Here is a 19,338-nt window from a genome sequence, read left to right as displayed (position 1 = left end):
TTTGATTCGACAAGTTCCTCGGCTATTTTTCAAGACGTTAATGATTTTTTCTAACAAAAACTCGGTTGCCGTTGAACTGATTTGCATCAAACTTGGTCCACTAGTTTGGCTTCATTTAAATCGTTGTCAAACGTACAAAAATTTAACTGTCCAAAATTCTTAACAATTTTGCAAATAACGGGAAGTCTACTTTTCCTACTTGTCCCTCTGAATAATGGTTTGACACATCGCATCGTCTCCGTTCAAAGCCAGTTCCTCAGTCTCAGTAATTTTGTTGATGCATTTCTTGCGAGTTTCCTTTGCCGTTGCTGTAGAGCCATAGTGAACGTCTTTTGCCAAAATTCTCCGAAAAGAGACGAGGAATGGGATTCTTGGAAAAGTTTCACAGATATTTGAAGGCTGAAATTTCGGCGGAAAATCGACCACCCGTCGTATTTAGAATGACGTTAAGAGTCAAACTGTAAATATTCTACGTCATCTCATTGTCAATCTCAATGACGGATATTTTCAAACTTGTTTGACTTCCCCAATTTAGTAAGAGAGGCAGGCTTAGGAGTAATACAGTGTAGGAAATTACCACCGTAAAATATGTGCGAAACTATATTTTAACGTTCAAACTTTTCGTGAATCTTCGAAGCAGATGAAGACTCTGTTTTTATCAGTGACTTTTGAACACCCTAATAAAGCTCATATCTCCGATTAAATTTACAACGATGTGCTTGAAAATTTGAAACTTATAATACTTACGCAACTTTAATTAGTTACGATTATTTAACCATTCGACGCACACGTTGCAGTTTCATGACTGTACGAATGTGTAGTGAAAAAAGAAAAAACAAAGAAAAAAAAAATAACAAACGAGAAGGAAATATGACTGCGCTGATTCAGAAAGTGGAAATTATGATTTCAAGTAATTCCGACTGATCACTTCGTCACTGAACCAAAGAATTATTTACTATTGAACCAATTAATGGCTTGGATATACAGAATATGGGGTTATTGGATGTATGACTGTACATAGTTCTTGGATCAGTCACTTGGCAAGCTCCGTTTGAAAAATGAGAAGAAGCGTCGTCAAAGCGCCGCGTTCACGGTTGAATTGGATTTAATTTACAATTAGTGATCAATCGAGTGAGATTGAGTAACCGGAGAAACGGGGATAATTACCGGGTGGAATAATCGCGCTACGTAACTTTTTCTAGGGCTTGGTGATGAAGGGCTGCAGCGTCGAGGGAAAGAAATACAGCTTTCAATTAAAAGTGAGAGGTGACGTGAAGATTCGCCGATTTCTGGTTCACCAAAAGCGTCGTTATTTACGCCCCGGAAAATTGCGGCGATGTGCCAATCACCCTTAGCCGTTGTTCGACCGAATTCTCGGACCCGCGTTGATCGAGCCGTAGACCCCAAACGCTCCGCGAGTCTTCGCTTCCAGGGACCAACCGTTCGACCATGAAACTGCGAAATCACTCAGCTCTGAAGATTGCGCGAACAGCAGGCTGAGATACTCTTAAAAACCAACTTTTTCCCACACCCACTTGAAAAGTTCGTCTTTCGAAGCCTGTGGAACGTGAGTAAAGTGTCGCATTGATGAATAGTGCGGTAAATCGACGTTGGCTCATGCGCACAACTGAACTGCGATGTTTCACATACTGTGGCTTTCTTTGGCGCATGCGCACTTTCGAATAACTCAATTCTGCGCACTGTGTCATTGAATGTAAGTTGCCTAACTTCAATCTTACGCACCGTCAGTGACACCTTCGTTACTTCTCAAATCAATCTTTCCTTCACAGGTGTTGGAAAAAATGGCGTGTGTTATACGTGCGGACGGATGATACCTGACTCGTATAATTATACAACACTCGTCTCGGCTCACCCTGAAAATTTCACAATCATCGAAAATCGCCCACTTTCCGCACCGGTAACACTAGGGGCCAACGATTTTCGATGGTTTTTTCCTATTGAAAATTCAGTGGACTTCGCTTATTTAATGACAAAGTTGCCATCTGTTGTTCAAATTTCAATGAATTTTATTTTAAAGTAAGTAATTTCACTATTTTACTTTGATGAAACTGGGTGCGCACAATTTTTGATGCGCCAGCGGCAGTCATCTGAAAAATATTGCTTTCGAGGTTTATGCGCAGCTTTCAGATGATGCTAGGAAACTAAGAATGGATGGAAATAAAGATAATTAACGGCGATAGTACTTTAGCGTGCGAAAATTTACTCTGACAATAATAGAGTTACGTGAACTGGCGTGAAAAAATAAAAATGAAAGCCAATTGTCTACAAGTAGTCGACAGAATTTAATAATTACACCGTGAAAAGAATTTTTTACAGTCATAACTTTTCAGCTTCGTTACTGAAGAGAGGATATTTTTTTTCGCCGAAAAAGGGACTCCGCTAATTTAAATAAAACAAAACATCATCCTGATACCCTGCTGCCCGCGAAACATATCGTAAAATAAAACATAGCGGTTGTCGACTAGTATAATAATTAGTTCAACCTCGTGAACACTGTCTGACTTTTGACTTTTATTATTGTCAAATTCGCACAGCGTTCATGATGTGAGTTTCAAACTAGAAGCTGGAAATGATTTTTCCCGTGTTTATGTACATTGCAAAATTCAACTTCGCAAAGTCCAGTGCTTGAGGCGTGTGGGCTTGTTTTGCACGAGAGGATTATAAGCTGTAACTCAGAAAATTTTTCCAACGCTCACCTGCGAGTTGGGAAGGTTGTTTTATAATCGCAGATGATCACTGACCGAATAATGAAACACTGACTCACTCGTACAACATGTGGCTAAAGGTTTAATTAGAAACGCAAATTACGTTACGTTTGAAGGTACATTATAATTAAACCACAAAAGGAAGAAATTTTCACAGGACCCAATTATGAATTCAGTGTAATTTATCAAGTTTTGATTATTCGTTTAAGGTAAGCACATTGTACTCCTTGGCTGGAGTAGTGTAAATAAAGGAGATAGATAATAAGTATATCATCCGATTTTATTGGCGACAATTTTTTCGACATGTGATCACATTATATTCCAACGCGATTAGCAAAGGCATGTACGTCACGTACGCGGAGGCACATATTTTGCTTGGGTGAATGTATTCCCTGGTTAATATTCCCACCGCGCCCATCGTTAGAGTGATGAATCCTGTAAAATATTTATAGCTCAAAGATTGATGAGAAAACAGTGCTTCATCGTGCGTATACAGTTGCCACAAGGCTGGACCCTTTAATTAGCTAATGGGCGTGCTAGTGATGCTTCACTACTAGTTTCTGTCCCAAACCCATCCCACCGCTGACACCAGTTTCACCGTTCCAAAGCGCAGCTTGCCAACGACTCTCGGGATCTAAGAAGCACACATTTATCCCAAATTCGTTTCGATTAGCAGTGTTCCGAAGATTAATGATTGAGTCCAAGGTTCGATAAACATCGTCTCTCCGTGTTTTCGACGCCAATTCTGTTTTTCACTGTTTGTTTTCTGCACTAACGGTATCCAGCCAGTTACTCCGCGAGATGTGATTAATTTTTCATGCGAAAATTACGCAACGAATATATATATTCATACGTTTATTCAAAATATAGAGAATTACGTTATAATTGATAAAAAAAATCGTGAGTGCAGGCGTTAACGCTGTATTAAATTTATGTACAAGCAAAATTAGGCGTGCGTTACGCCGGGAAGCAGTATTGAGACTGGCTACCCGGCCTCTCGCAGGGCTCAGCGACAGTGCATATAAAGTGCATATAATCGCGTAATTTGAGCACTGCTGCCGATAAGGAAGCCAAGCGCGCAAGGCGAACTATGCTACACGATGAATATCGCACTCATTTAAATGAGCCACGGCATGTTCCTACGAGAGGATATAGAACTGTTACATTTTATAACAAATGTTCCGGCTCTATCACAATGTTATTACGAAGCTAATATGCTCCCGTCTGACAGCTGCTAACAGAAAATCGGTCTAGCCGGTTATGGTGAGGTGTACCTTCTGTATAAAACAGCATTGACGAATGGCGGACAGCCGTGGCAAAAAATCTTATTTCGCTACGGGCGATATCGAAGGGTTGCGGAACGATTCTCAGGAACACTTCAACCCTGACCTTTGCCCACCGGTATGAAAATTCCTAGAAAGTTAACCATCCCGAGATCTCAAAGGAGTGTATCTAAAACTTGAGATTAATACGATTCTCGCTGCTGTGAAAATCATCTGCACAGTACCAGGGGAAAAAGTCGTCATGCGATCAATAGAAAGTCGCTATTCCAGATCTATGAGGTCTTCGATATTCTATAATCTGCAACGACTGAATTTTAATATTTTCAATCGTACATAGTCACGATCCCGGACTTTTGTCTTTTATCTCAAGTTAGCTGGGCTGCAAAAGCCCAATCGAAATGGCAATAACTGGCAATATTGGATACACTTTTACCCAATCGACGTTCAAGTTCAAACTTGGAGATACATAAGTTTGTGCTCCGAACACTTACGGGAGAAAAGTTTACCGGCTTAGGTGAATCGTTCAGACGAAAGCCATCAAGTTTCGGTAAATTATGTAATTGATATTGCATTTAGCTTGAGATAGCATTCACCCCGAAGTTGAAAAGTTTTCGGATATAATGTTCAAAGTTGTTCCGAACTGATTATCGAATAGCTTGTGCGAGGGATATAATTAGGTACAAGAGTAGACACGTCGTGTGACGTGTAATTACGTATACGCGATCTCGCAACGACACGTAGCACCGGAGCATTTGTGGAATCGAAATCGTTGCCCCGAAGTTTCACCGACGTGTACGGAATCTCGTAAATGGAAACCAGCGATGCGTCGAGAAGAGGTTTGAGAAGCAGCTATAAGGGAAGGTCTCGGTTTTTATTTCGACCGCAAATCGATACCTACGTCGGTAGGTATCGCCGTCCGGTACACAAAGCGGAAATTTATGCAGCGACGAAGCCGTTGTACGTAATTAGGTCCTTTCACCGGATGCTAAGATTCGCTGATCATGCAGAGCAAAGGTAGCGGAAAGCAATCACGGCACCAATCAACGGTCGTACTGCAATATTATTCTGGGTTCGAACAGTGGGAATCGGAAGAGGATAAAAAAGTGATCGAGGATTAAAAATTCAGGACCTACCCTGTTCTCCGTATGGAATAATGTACAGACAAGTCCTGAGATTAATTCATCATCGAGAAGAATAACATAATAATTCGTTGGAAAAAATTATGGTGTAAAAAGTTTATCTAGCGATACACAAGTGCAAGCATATTAACAATCACGTATATGGGACTGGGATTTCAATGCTTGCGGGAAAATTATTAATCAGTCACGTGTGCGTTTGTACGCGGATGATAATCTGATTAAGGTTGACAGCGAGTCCACCTTGTCTTCCTCAGAGACCTCTTGCGACGAGGCGGAGGTCGCAGAACGGAGAAATATTTCCAGTCCCAGTTGGGCTGAACGAGGGCTTGATATTACCGGGAAATCCTTGAGGAACGGATGAGGAAATCGGATGCGTCTGCAATCCTGCAATGAGGAGCTTTCGCGAGTGGTTTCGTGAAATTTGTTGTCTCCATGACAGGGCGCAGATTGCTTCTACTTATCATGCCTCTCGCGGTGTTTTGCGGAATACAGAACCTTGCATCCGGTTTATTATTTCTCACACTATTCCGACAGAAACGAGATTCATAGGGGTTGATAAACATACGCGGTAGTTCAGGTACCTGTGAAAAATTCTTCGACCCACCCTTCGTTCATTTCTCTAAAATTAGTTTCTCTGTGCTTCCTATAAAAAAACTCTACGCAGTAGTCGCATTGTAATTTTCTTAGAGTTCCAAAACTCGAGCAGCTATGTATAATTTTCCATCTAAAGCAGACAAATAGTTTCCATGGACAATTCCTCTCGAAGATAATTTTCGTACCACTGCTCGAAAACTCTCTACTTTTAGACCGTATACTTTATGCGTCTACCCAGCTCGAGGGATGGTCTTTTCTATATTTGCCTACCAACTTAACTTACTCCTGAACATCAACAACGCCCTTCGCTCTGCCCAACGATTCGTGAAGATTACACGGTGTATACTGACCAAAAATTTACTGCAGAGGTAACCGAGGTCATTTATCTTCAAGTTTCACACAGGCAAAAAATCTTCTTTCTAGCCACAATGTACACCGTGATCGATTTTTTTTTTTCCTCCTTCACCAGAGTATCATTTTTTCAGTAAACGAACGAGAGCAAAAACTTTCACTTACCCTTCCACGGGATGATTGGTTTAATTATTTATAGCGTAAGAATCTTCTCAAATTACTGTAGTGGGCGAACAGAGAGTTCCCGCGTTAAGATCAACGGCAGCATAATTTATGAGGAATTTCTTATCGGCAGTAAAAATTGCCCACTCTTTTGTTTACGATCACTTACAATGTTACGAACTTTTTACGATACCCTAACATTTACGACAGAAAAATCCTCAGAACTTGATCTACTACCGCATTCCTTGCTTCTCTTCTACGATGCTCTTTCACCATACTTTATTTACTTCTTGCGATGAATCCGATACCCGTTGAAACAAAGCAGTCAAATCCGAATTAAAATATAATATTCAAGAATAATTTAAGGCCTTTGCTGGACCGCGGTACCCCAAACTGCATCCCAAAGTTTCCCGCACACCCGGCTGTTGGCTACTTCTTTTTTTCGTATCCTCTTCCATACATCCAATTACTTGGTCGCGAGCAGTTCAAATTGTTACGAAAGTGTACAGACCGTCAGACTACCCAGAAATCTCTACTACCAAGGTGTTGTCACAGATATGGGATACAATGCGGCACTTCGGATTCACATCCCAAGACCCTTTTCCGCTAACAATGTTGCCACAGCCGTTTCCCTGAGACCTGATTGTGAGATTCGTATGTAGTAAACAAGTCAGGTATCATAATCTGCCGCTGGATAAGGCGACCAGACGACGACGGATGAACGACGCTGAGAAAAAGTTTCAGCCTGGGTTTTTTCTCATACTTTTTCAGTGCTTCCGTCTCTCGGTGAAAGCAACAGAAAGAACAGACAGAGAGTCAAGTAAGAAGAAAACATCGGTTAGGCTGCGCGATGTCGCATTAGAGGCAACGTCTCTTGATGGATTACTGTCAACCCTTCGTCATGACGGTCTCATTAGTATCATCCTGAGCCCGCAACGACGTTTCTAAAATCGTGCAGCTGCTACTACTTTCTTTCATTCTTCGGGAACGAGAGTTTGGACGAATACACCTTTCATTTTCAAGGAGTGAATTTTTGTTCCATCCATCGACTTCCTTATTACACAAAGTGTTCTGAAGCTTGGAATCGACTCGAAGAAATGAAATTCGTGATATACTTTTATTTTCGCATGCTCTAAATAAACGGCCACGTGCTCTCACTCTGCTCAATGTAAGCACTGCCAGTGGCACTTTGCCTGAACAATTACGACACCTCTGTTGACAATATCTTAGCGCCAAAGTTCCGCTGGAGGCGAGAGGCTTCATTCCTATTCACAGGTGATGCATGACGAAACAGTTTCACACTCAAGCCACACCCTACGGATAAGCAACTCCGTTCATCATCTTCGCACATGCGGCTTGTGATTGTTTCAGTATTCCCGGAAGATGAAAGTAGTCGAAGGATCTTACGATCCGTTCGAGTTCTTCCACGGATCTAATAAAAGCACCAATGAAAAGATCCTGTGCTCAAGAAATTCACTTCAGGCGTAACATTTGGTGGCAGCGGTGGGACGCGCGTTTTTCAAACTTGTCTCCTAGCTTTTCCTCCGATACGCTGCGTTGCGCGAATACTTTACACCCCGAGAATTCTCACCCTTATAGATAGGTTCGGGGCGGTGAAAGGGAGGTTGAAGGATGCGTGGAATCTTAATAAAGGCACGTTCGCTACACCGGCAGCGCGAGCCCCGGATACATCGATGCACGTAAAGCTCGACGTTCAAAGATCCGCCCTCAAAGCAGGCGAACTGCTCTACTCAAATTAGCATTTCTGGCACGTCGTGACGGCTAGGTGAGGAAACCGGGACAGTTGCTCCAGCAGTTGACCTTCACCGCCCAGAATCTGGGCTAAATTTTTCACTCCTGCTTTCCGGTTCCGTTTCTGCATTTGAGCAGATGGGCTGGACAAAGATAGATCCTGGATGAATTTAATCACCCGATGGCGTCACGTTGAGTTGTCGAGCACTTATCTAACTATTGTGTTGTAACCCGAATGCAAAATAGTTAGACCAAGGTCCGATGGACGAGTTAGACACAATTGTGTATGAGACGTCCTCTCTAAGTAACGAACATTACATGGCCGACGCCAAACGGCTTCAATAACCTACAAAGGTGAATTAACCACCACAGTTTTGAATGTGCTCTGTACAGGAAACTATCACGCGTTCTATCAGTCTACCTTCGATAAAACAAATTGCGCAAACAAAAAATGATTCACTATCGTACCAAGCATGGCTCTATAACTATCTGATGGAACGTGAGGTTATACCGCTAATAGGTAAACCATAAACCGTGTCGCAGCGTGTGCTGCTGCATTATGCGTCCATTGATTGTGTGCCCGTAACAAAAAAATTACTGCGACGCTTGTTTATCGCATCTGTGCCATGCACCATCCGCAACAGTTCGAGCTGATCTCCGCGGTTTGATTAACGGGGAAAATTTCGAGCCACCAGAGGATGAACCTCAGCGATAATTTTCCGGCACAGCTGGTATTCCTGATCGAATAATTACACATACTTATTAGAATTAAATGTCCTTATGACGTCAGAGTTTGGTTGTCGGCGCCATTTTATCACCGGATAACCTTAGTTTTGAATTTTAATGGAGGCAAATCGTAATTCTTGGGGTTTGAAATTACTCGTTTCACATAAATTAATTAAACGTAATCAATAATGTACCTGTTCTACTATCCACGCGCAAAAAAACACTGTTAATGGTCAGTTGTCAGCCTGCTTGCAATAGTTAGATTTTTTGCCACCGGATAACCCATTGCAAAGTGATAATCCCAATAATTCGGAGGTAAGAAAAACGTTGGGAAATTTTCATAGTCGTAACTGCAGACTTGGAATTCAAACGAAAGTCGGCTAGCTGTGATAAATAATTCTTCTGGGATGGTATATGCTGGATTAAATTTAGCCAAAAAATTCCGGCCATCAATATAATACGTCGGTTCGTGCTTATGAATTTTTTAAATATTCTCATCTAACTTTTTGTTTCAATAGAGCACCCCCTTCGTACTTCCCTCAATATTAGAGTCCGCATTGTTTATATACGGTTGAAAAGCTCGGTCTAAAAGAATAAAGTAAATATATTAAAATTACACGGTCCAAGGAACAAAAGCGAAGAGAACACTTGAGTGAACTTGTTTTTTTGTTTTTTGTTTTTATCGTTATCCAAGCTACATTATCGAGGGGTGAAAGTTTCCGCGGTGTAAATTTTGCGAATCTCATTTCAATTTATATTTGAATTTCAAAACACAGCAGCGAGGCTTCGCTCTCATTCATCTACCCGAAGAAAGGATCATATAGCGAAACTTTTTCAGCTTTTCGGCCAAGTTGGTATTAATCGCATAACCGATTTATTTGTTTTTCTTTTCTCACCAACATTATGCAGTCCGAAGTGGAACAGTTCTCTTGTTTTATATTTATTTTTTCACTCATTTATTTACACGTTCCCCTTGTGGAATATGATTTTCGCTGATGGATTTGTGCCTCGCGGAGAAAGTGGAATACATTTTTTTGGTCTCCATCTTCGTTTCTGCTTCGATAACTTTATTATTCTACGCACTAACTCAGTTCTCGAGTACGGTACTTACTTCGTTCATTACCCCTCCACCTCTGATGTAATCACCGTAAGACCATCTCATTATTCCTCGACCAATCACGCGTTGTCTGTTACCTTTCAGGGATTCACAATACAGCCGTTATTACCCTCTACTTCATATACCCATATATGTATATTTCCCGTTCGAACATCGCCGATAGCTTTTATGTAACCAAGTCGCGACGCGACGTTCAATCATCGTATAACCAGCCTGCTATGATCGGCGCACTTTGAATCACGTCTGAGAAAGCTGCCATAGAGGCACAATATGCAAAGTCAATTTACTCCGACGAGAGAATGCATGCAAGCCAAGAAACTTCTGCAAGATTCGTTTAACATCAATCTTAATTAAGTACAAGTATTTTCACACCGTTTTTTCACTTTCCCTTTTTCTTTATAAACTTGGAACCCGCGGTGTAAAAACGGGAAATTCGACGGCTGGCTCACGGCTAGTCCAACATCCGTGTCGCGTTCTTGCTTTGAATCAAAATATTATATTACACATTTTCGACCCCAGACAACCGGCAATACCCAAAATCTATAAGCAATTTCTGGCACCTGTTGACTTCGCATCAAATCTAACGACGTACTCTGCTTAAATTCTCGATAACCGTGGAATATCCCGGATTCGAGCCACTGATAAATTTGCCGAACGAAAGGAAGAATGGATTAAATTAAAGATGGGGTTGATGTTGGCGAAATTATACTCTTCGTTTCAAAATGAACAATAGCTTAGCTAGGTTTCATACATTCTGTAATCAACTTTTTATTCGTTCGTTATTAAATTCTGAGACGGTGTGATAATATCACATTGTACGTCGTTCGTTGGTGATATAATTAAGGCCCGAGGCGTGTTGTTGACATTTTTCGAGAAGCCGACGAAGGGCTGGCGGCCTATTATAAGGTACGCTTTTAGAACAAAAGTGTAAGAATATAGCCGTGCCTTCTAACGTTTCGATGGATCGATCGATTGAGAATACGTGAACGAAAAATTTTCTCCATACCAGATTCACAGCTATCCTGGTAGTGTGAGGAACAAAATTTGCGATTCCACGATCACCTGTCAAATTAGGCGAAATATTTTCAAATAAAGTTGAACTACAAATACTATAATAAATAAGCTAAAGCTGGATGTCAAATTTATTTTTGAAGTAAAATTTTTCGAGATTATAAAAATTTGTAGAATTTTGTGTATAATTTAAGTGGATATTGAAAAATTGCAAACAAGGGGAATAATTTTTTAGCTAATAATGGGACTGCAGTTTGGATACGTAATTTTGTTTTTTACTAATAATCAGAATTGTTGTTGAAAATTTGAAAAAAAATTTCAAGATTACCGATTTTCAACGGTACTTAAACCAATATCTTTAAGGAAAATTCTAAATAAAATCAATCCAAGCTGCTAAGAAATACTTGTTTTGTGAAACTTTATTCGTCGTAGTTACAATTTCATGCCAATCGACAAAGTTTGAAGTTTCATTAACATGTCACCCCGAGTCTATAAGCTTACGAAATTTACCCTGCTCAAAAAGTTGAAAGATACATAAAAGATTCCGATACGATATTAAACGTAGAATATGAATAAAAAAAAAAAAAAAAAAAAAAAACAGGACGAAACGATATTCTGCATCAATATTTTGTCAAGGCTGTAACTCGGGGGAATATCATTTATTCATGTCGATAGCAGACCAATAGTAAAAAAATTGGGCGTCATATTTCCGTCCATCGTCACTCGAACTGTGCGGTCGAAGATTGAAAAGACGACACGGACCGTAAATAAAGCAAACGCATATGTATAGCGGTGTCAATAAATCCCAGGATTTTACCTGCGTGAAATAAATTAGAAATTTTTCATCCCCGACTGCGAGCGTAGCTGAAGATGGAAATTACAACGCTTAACAATGCCCATGAAGCCGCATCATGAGCTCAATTCAATTTCACTCCAAAGGCGAGACTGATGGGCGGATAGAATTAGCAAGGTTCTTGCCGATCTCGAAACTTACGTAAAGCTCCTGACAAACTGACGTTTTTTATTACTCCCGCCGGCTGGTCACAGGACGTTGATTTACGAGGCACGGAGAGCGGACAATTCTCTCTAAAACATACAATTTTTCCGTCAATTGTGAAAAATATATATTCGAACAAAGAAAGAGAAAGAGAGAAAATAACTGATCGGCAATTACTGAATTTCTTGGCGGGTAAAAAAATTAAACCCGTAAATATGCCCCCGAGGTGAATTACAAGACTGTTCGGTAAGAAGGAATTTGTTTTTTTTTTTTTTTGTTTTCAGAGAGATTTCGAATTTCAATTTATTACCTTCTCCAGTGAAGCTTTGTCCTCGATGTTCGAATAAGACGAATAAGAATTGGCTCAATAATTACGTTACATGGATACGCGTATTGTACATATCTATATACTTATGGATATAATTCAATTCACTCTACGGTGAAAAAATTCATAAAAGAAGTATTACGTAGTTACTCTCGATTATCGAGAGTTCGCTACGGGAAAAAATTTGCGAATTTATTAGGCCTGAATACCCTCGAGATGAGAATCTGGGCGGTATTTGGTTTTTCGACAGGCGTTGTAATACAAATAGAGGGTAACGGTACGTCAATTAATTACTTTTATAACGCGCGAATATGTGCGTGAAAAGCAGATATTACCTTTTATGCTACCTGAAGTCTGTAAACGTTGGCGAAACGGGCGAAATGAAAAATAGAGAAACATTTGGGTGGCCATTGGAGGGAAATTGTGGAAAAAAAAAGTTCATGTTGTAACAGCATCACTGGTGTAGAATGAGATTTTAAAAATCCGATAGCCGTCCAACATTTTATACTAACAACTTCAGAGTCTCTTAACCAGATAATATATCGTGATTAGATCACAACCCGGGAATGGTTACAGAAGTCAAGACGAATTTTGAATCTGTATTCTAGATCTCAAATTTTCGTTTCTTCTATGTAATTAATAAATGAAGAAATAGTCTTGTTAAATGAAGTTTGTTTTTGTAGTAACCAGAACGATATTTCGTATTTTAAGTAAAATTACGTATTTTCTCAAACATTTATTGTAAATAACAATTAAACAAACTTCATTTATGCGATTAAATCACTATTGTTCAAAAATAATAATTAATAATAAACAACAAATGTAATGGAATTGATGAACAAAGTTTAAAAGTGAATATTTTTCGTATTTCTTATATTTTCGTACGGGCTTTCTCGTATCAAACCCCAAACGTAATCTCCCATCATGTTCTCGTTATAGTGCCCCTCATAACGTTAATGATGATAAAGTCCATCACATCAGGGTGAAAACGTTTTCCTTGTTCCGAGTAAGCACCCATATCAGCTATCAACCAAAAACTTGAAGCCCTATTTATCAACGTAAAAATGACAAAAGCAAACTTTCTAAGTAAGAAATAAAGTTTTCGGTCATTATCCGTTGTACAAAAACGAAATTTTTTTTCGCTCACATGTGTCGTAGTAAAGTCTCATGTTAAGAAGAATTTTGGTCTATGATTCACCGCAGCTACGACAATATCGGAACGTGCGAATGAAACTTTCAGTAAACATTATTGACCATATGGAATTGCGCACGGGAAATGAACAGGACAGTGAAAAAGAGCTTCTGGGGATATTAAAATGAATTTTAAAAACGCAGACCGAAGGTATTACAGTCCGTTTGATTTTGTGTTCAGGGATAGAAATAAGAGTTTACATGACGCGAGCATGTTGCACGTGTTTTTTCGTGCGTGTTTTCCGTACACAAAGTACCCGTTTCTACAACAGTAGGGTAAGTCTGCGAATGCGCATGCGCGGACTGGTGAGAAGACCACTTTTAAGTCCTAGAAGTAAAAAGTGGTCGCTTCCGTACCCCGCGCATGCGCTGTTGCGAACAAATCTGACATTGCGCGACCCTAACCTCAATTTCGTGCTTCGTGAAAAAAACGCGGAACACACTCTTGTTACACAAAGAGTCGCGTGCAACAAGGGGGAAACGGTCCTTTCGCATCGCGTATATCCAATATTCGTCTTCGCCTCATCTACGACTCGTATTGCAAACTTACGCCGAGCCCGAAAAGGCCGAGTTTGCCTCCTTTAGCAATTTACACGCTGCTTTCCAATATCGGAAAGAGATGCTTCCCTCTTCCGAAATCCTTGTACCACTGTCATAAATAACTCGACTCCACAAGGTTTGCGCCCGTTATGTTTTATTAATTTTGAAAAAAATAAATACGACACTTCATTTCTTTTATCAGCTTTACCTTCACTCAACGTTTACACATATCGTTTACCGAATACCGACTGACACCTTTGTCTCTCCTCTTCCACTTTATATACCTTTTCTCTCTCTAGAACGTTCTCCTTCCACCGCTTCCTATCTCTTGATTAGTCTTGCTCCCTGTCCTGCAACATGTACTGTTCCGTTACATCTTTACCAACCATCTCTCTACTCTACGTTACCTACCGATGTAACTGCTGCGGAAAACAGTTGCATTGCTGTCGTTTCACCAATTAATATACACGACAGAAGAGGTGGAGAGTTCAACGAACACGACACGTGAGAAATTGTCCTTTTCTCGTTCCAGGCAACCTGCTTGTCATCCTGGTGGTCTCCTTCTCGCGCCGACTCCGAAGTATAACGAATTTCTTCTTGGCAAATCTGGCAGTGGCCGACCTCTGCGTGGGAATATTCTGCGTCTACCAGACGCTGACGAACTACGTGGTGAACAGTTGGCTGCTCGGGGACTTCCTCTGCAAGGTCTACATGTTCGTCCACGCTCTCTCCTACACGGCGAGCATAATGATCCTGGTCGTCGTCTGCTCGGAACGATACCTGGCCATCGTCCACCCCATAAAATGCAGGGCGATGTTGACCAGGAGTCGGCTCCGCGTCGTCATAGGGTTGGTCTGGCTCTTGGCCGCTGTCTACGCCTCGCCCCGTTTCATCTACGTCGAGACGATCCGGAACCAGCTGCACACCGGCGGCGTCGACGTGATATGCATAGCCAACATGAAGAAGCACAACAAAAACGTCCTGGACGCCGTCAACGTCATCTTCCTCTACCTCCTGCCGCTCGTCGTCATGTGCTGCCTCTACACCAGGATCGGTGTTGGCCTCTGGAGGAGCGGTGCCGCCCTCGGCGGACCCGGACTTGTTGCCAGGGCGAGAAACGGCAGGGTCAACCACGTGCACACCTCCAGCAGGAACGTCCTCAGGGCCAGGCGAGGCGTCATAAGGTAATCGGTCGGTACAGAGGACGCCTTTCGCGGTCAGTTGGAAAGGAGTGTTCAACTTGATTTTTGCGGTCGCTGGTCCAAATTCAAAGGTTTTTTTTCGTGCTCTTCGTCGTTTTATTCGTGAACCTCATTCCGCAGTCGGCACTCCAACATTATACACTTTGAACTCGGACGTTTGCTATGCACGGCATTCCGCAACCAAAAAACTGCACAGTTGCTTACAGATTTTTCCATCACGTAAGGTTTTTTCTTGAACTCGTGCTTGTAGTTTTGTTCAGAGTGAAACTCGCGTTTAACTCGAAATCTGGTATCATATTCTCGATTCTAAAAATCCTATGCAAAAGTGATTTCTTACTTTCATTTAATATGTATTAGAGTGAAGGTTGAAAATAAATACAACCATGGTAACAGAAAACGAAAAACGGAAGCGTGCTCGGAGATGAATCAAAGATAAGAAGAAAAGGTTTCATAGGCAAAAAGTATAAGAACGGAATATTAAGTACTTTTCTTAAGAAATTGTTTGTTTAATTTTACAAATAATATTGTTTATTTCATTGTAATGAAATGGCGGTTTTTTCATTATCTTTATGCTGTTTTTTTTTTTTGTGCAAACACATTGTATTTTGCAAAAATACTGTACGCGATGGAGGAAAACGGAAGTCATTTTGGGATTCAACACAATCAAAAACGAAACATTTACCGAAAACATCCCATTGCAGCTGAAATAAAGCATTTTTATGCAGACCTGTGATGTCGAAAAAGCATGAGTTGATGAGTTACGCATCCATACAGAAAGAATAAAAAAAACTTTGCTTTTCTTTCTTCCAGATCGCACTACACTTATTTTAGAATGATAATTATTCAGTTGAATTTTCAAACAGTGAAAGGAAGAGAGTGATTTATACCGGTTTGAAAGTTGATGTTGGCTTGCCGAACGCGAGTTATTTCTTCGGGTAGAATGAGCCAGGAATCTGAGGCTTGTTTACAGGTTGAATAGCGTGTGGATTATGAACAGTTTATCGGAAACTATAACAATCGGGGTTTGCACGCAATATTCACACGCTCCATTTCTGTGGTGTACGGGCATAATATACAATTTTGCATTGGCACAGAAATTTTCAGCATGACACACAATACAGGGACCGCCCAAAGTTCACCCTCTCGAGTATATTACACCGGATCTGTACCGTAAATTGGATCCCGGAAACCCCGCGGCAAGATACGACCCACCCATTGCCACCTCTCACGAGCGTAACTCTACTATATAATTACACGTCAATCTCTTACAAAATTTCCATTTCCATCACGTTGAAACAAATTCACGCGTTAAAAACTGACGGAGAGACGAGCCAAATACAAGTCTCGTTCATTTTCTTTATTCAAAGAACGGTGGATAAGGTGTCAATGTCAAAGGAAATCCTTTCGCGTGACCAAAATATGGATGCAGTTAATCTCGATCAATATTCAGATTAATGGATTGAATCTCGATGTACGAATGTATTTCACGGATGGAAAAAAAGTCGTCAAAATTGAGCGTAGCCTTTGGGAGCGTCCATAAATTACGCCGTCGAATTTTAAGGGTTTTTGTCCCCCTCCATCCCGCCGCCTATTCCTATTTAAGCGTGAAATACAATTTCTTGGCTCGAAATTTGTTACAACAAGCATAATGAACGGAAGTAAATGAGGCAGTCCGTACCATTTCAACCTGGGTCTGACCCTTGACCTCTCAGAGTTGGCCTACGATTTTTTGTATGATTGTTGTCACTTTAAAAGACACTCGATTTTTTTTTTATCTCCCCACTCCGGCTCTAGGCTTAAAGTTTTTTATATCTAATACACGATTTTTCAAATTTTTATACTGCCATGCCTCGATCATTAATATATAGGTTTTAAAAAATTGTATAAAATTCAAACCGTGTCGAGAAAAGCTAAAACAAAACAAAAACGAGCGTCTTTCAGAGTGAGACCATTCGTATAAAAAAATTGCGAGTCAAACCGAGAGGTCAAGGGTCAGACCCAGGTCCAAATGGTGCGGACTGACCCATACGCATTACAGAAACTTAATCTGTTACCCTTTATTGGAGCCACACTAGTCCCGACTCTCAGCACTTGAGCGAAACCGAACTAATAGAAATATTTTGTACACGTATGTTAACATCGCTTTTTCCATATGACGTCATAATTTCCATACCCCCCAAAAAACCTACGACGCAATTTACGGAGGCTCCCTCTGTCGTGATTGCAGAATGCTGATCGCAGTCGTTGTCATGTTCGCCGTCTGCAACTTGCCACAGCACGCAAGGATCGTCTGGCTTCACTGGGATCCGGATTATGACAGGACCTCGGACTTCAGCACGATCCTGACGGTCTCGACGTTCCTCATCTCCTACGCAAACTCCTGCCTGAATCCGCTCCTCTACGCGTTCCTCTCGCGTAACTTCAGGAAGGGGATGAGGGAGCTGGTGGTTTGCAACCCCCGGGGCCAGGGCAGCCGGCTTGGCATTACTGGCCGCAAGGAAAACGGCCACAACGCAAACCTGCCCCACAGTTCTGTCGTCAGATTGAGCTCGGCTCACGACAGTCCGAACACGACTCACACCACGCAGACCATCACGAGGCAAAACACATTCGGAAGGACTTCCTCGACCTGATTATAGGAGCCTCCGACGCGTACCCGTTTTATCTACATTTTCATCCGCGTGTAATTTAGGTGCTTAATCACATCTCTTTTAGGGGCTCTAAATTGATTCGGACTTTCATCACTTTTGTTACGGTTAAACGGTGATGTGAGTGTCTCGCTAAACTTGCGATATGCGTTCGCGCAAATAGCAGATCTTTTACGCGTCGTCGAAGCTTCGATGCAAAAGGTAACGGAACGATTGTTTGTCTTATTTCGCAAGGAATGTACTTTCGTACATTTGAAGGAATACCTTGAGGCTGAACTTTATACACCCGCATTCTGTACGGAAGAAAAATCTTCGCATAAACTTTGTTGCCTGCAAGTTTCACCGTCCGAAAATTAACGAATTCCTTTACTCAAGATTCTACCTACCTGCAAACATGTGTACAAATTTTAAAACTCTGTTAGGTGATTTGTTCGGATCGTATAACTTTGTTGAAATATTTCAATGAGTATTGATTTGAGCCTATTTAAAAATGCTTCTGAAAAGCATTCAGATTCTGCGAGAATCTCGAGGCTTCTGAAGCTGAATCGTTGAGTGGGCTGTGAAATATTTACGTTGGCTTTATAATGTACAACGACTAAGAGTAGGTTACATAAGGGATGAGCTAAAGTTGGAAATTGTTTAATTTACTCCCCTGTTGAATAATTTGTATCGCTGTAAGTAATGTATATGTATAATAATATAGATATATATATATATATATAAAAGCATAGCTGTTAAGTTGTAAGACGTTTAAGATCCTTGATTTAAACAATTAAAGAGTACAAAATTCATTCGGTCGTCCAGAATTTTTGTTTCCAGTTGACTCGACTTACCGTCTCATCGCTTCATTTGAATCAAGAAAGCGAAACGCTGCGGTAAAAAAGCAAAAATCTACTCCTATTCCTCACCTTGATTGACTTTTAAGAAGAATTACATGCAAGGCTTAAAGACTTGAACACTTAAAGGTTGGTGTAGGTCATTTTCTCGTTCAAATTCACGAAACATAATAGAGCTTGAAAAGAATTTCGGGCACATGTTTCACATGGAAAATAATCCCCTGCTCTTGCCAATTGAACGATAGTGAAAGTAAATCATCCTTGGCCGGAAAACCGAGGTTGCGATTAGAGAAATGTTTCGATGCTGGAGCCAGCTGAAATTGCAGGAAATGGTTACAATTAAAGTCTGCTATGTCTGTGATTTACGGCCCCACAAGGCTGCCTCGATTGCCGTTATTACGCAACTTAATCATCGCTCGAACAGCGTAATGGAACACTTTGCGTGCCTCAAAGTAAAACGAAGAAACCAAAGTAAGAAGAAGAAAGCATTCATTTCGGAACAGAAACAGGAGATTCTTCAAAAGTAACGAAAGCCCGAGAAAACTTTGAAGAGATATTTTTCCACGGGAAAAATTATAAATAAGAAAATGATAACAGCCGCGGCGAAGATTCTGAAAAGGAAACCGAATCTTATGCTGATATGAAAAAAAAAAAAGTAAAAAGAATACGGTAATTCGGGAGAATAGGAAAAAAAGACGCAGGTCTCGAAATCAAATTTCTTTCTGTGGTATTCGGGAA

At 40.8% G+C, this 19,338-nt stretch overlaps 1 protein-coding gene across 1 annotated transcript in view; it reads left to right on the top strand.

Annotated features, from left to right (window-relative positions):
- LOC107216459 (trissin receptor) overlaps nt 1-18,517 on the top strand; it is a 78,425-nt gene extending 59,908 nt beyond the window's left edge. The window contains exons 3-4 of the mRNA XM_015654027.2: nt 14,447-15,098; nt 17,344-18,517. Coding sequence (XP_015509513.1) covers nt 14,447-15,098; nt 17,344-17,749 — 1,058 coding nt within the window. The 3' untranslated portion in view covers nt 17,750-18,517. The remainder of the gene's footprint in view (nt 1-14,446; nt 15,099-17,343) is intronic.
- The last annotated feature ends 821 nt before the right edge of the window (nt 18,518-19,338 follow it).

Source organism: Neodiprion lecontei, chromosome 4, assembly GCF_021901455.1.
Source record: "Neodiprion lecontei isolate iyNeoLeco1 chromosome 4, iyNeoLeco1.1, whole genome shotgun sequence".
Classification (NCBI taxonomy): Eukaryota; Metazoa; Arthropoda; class Insecta; order Hymenoptera; family Diprionidae; genus Neodiprion; species Neodiprion lecontei.
The sequence above is the reverse complement of the archived record's forward strand: the minus strand, read 5'-3'. Positions and strand labels throughout refer to the sequence as shown.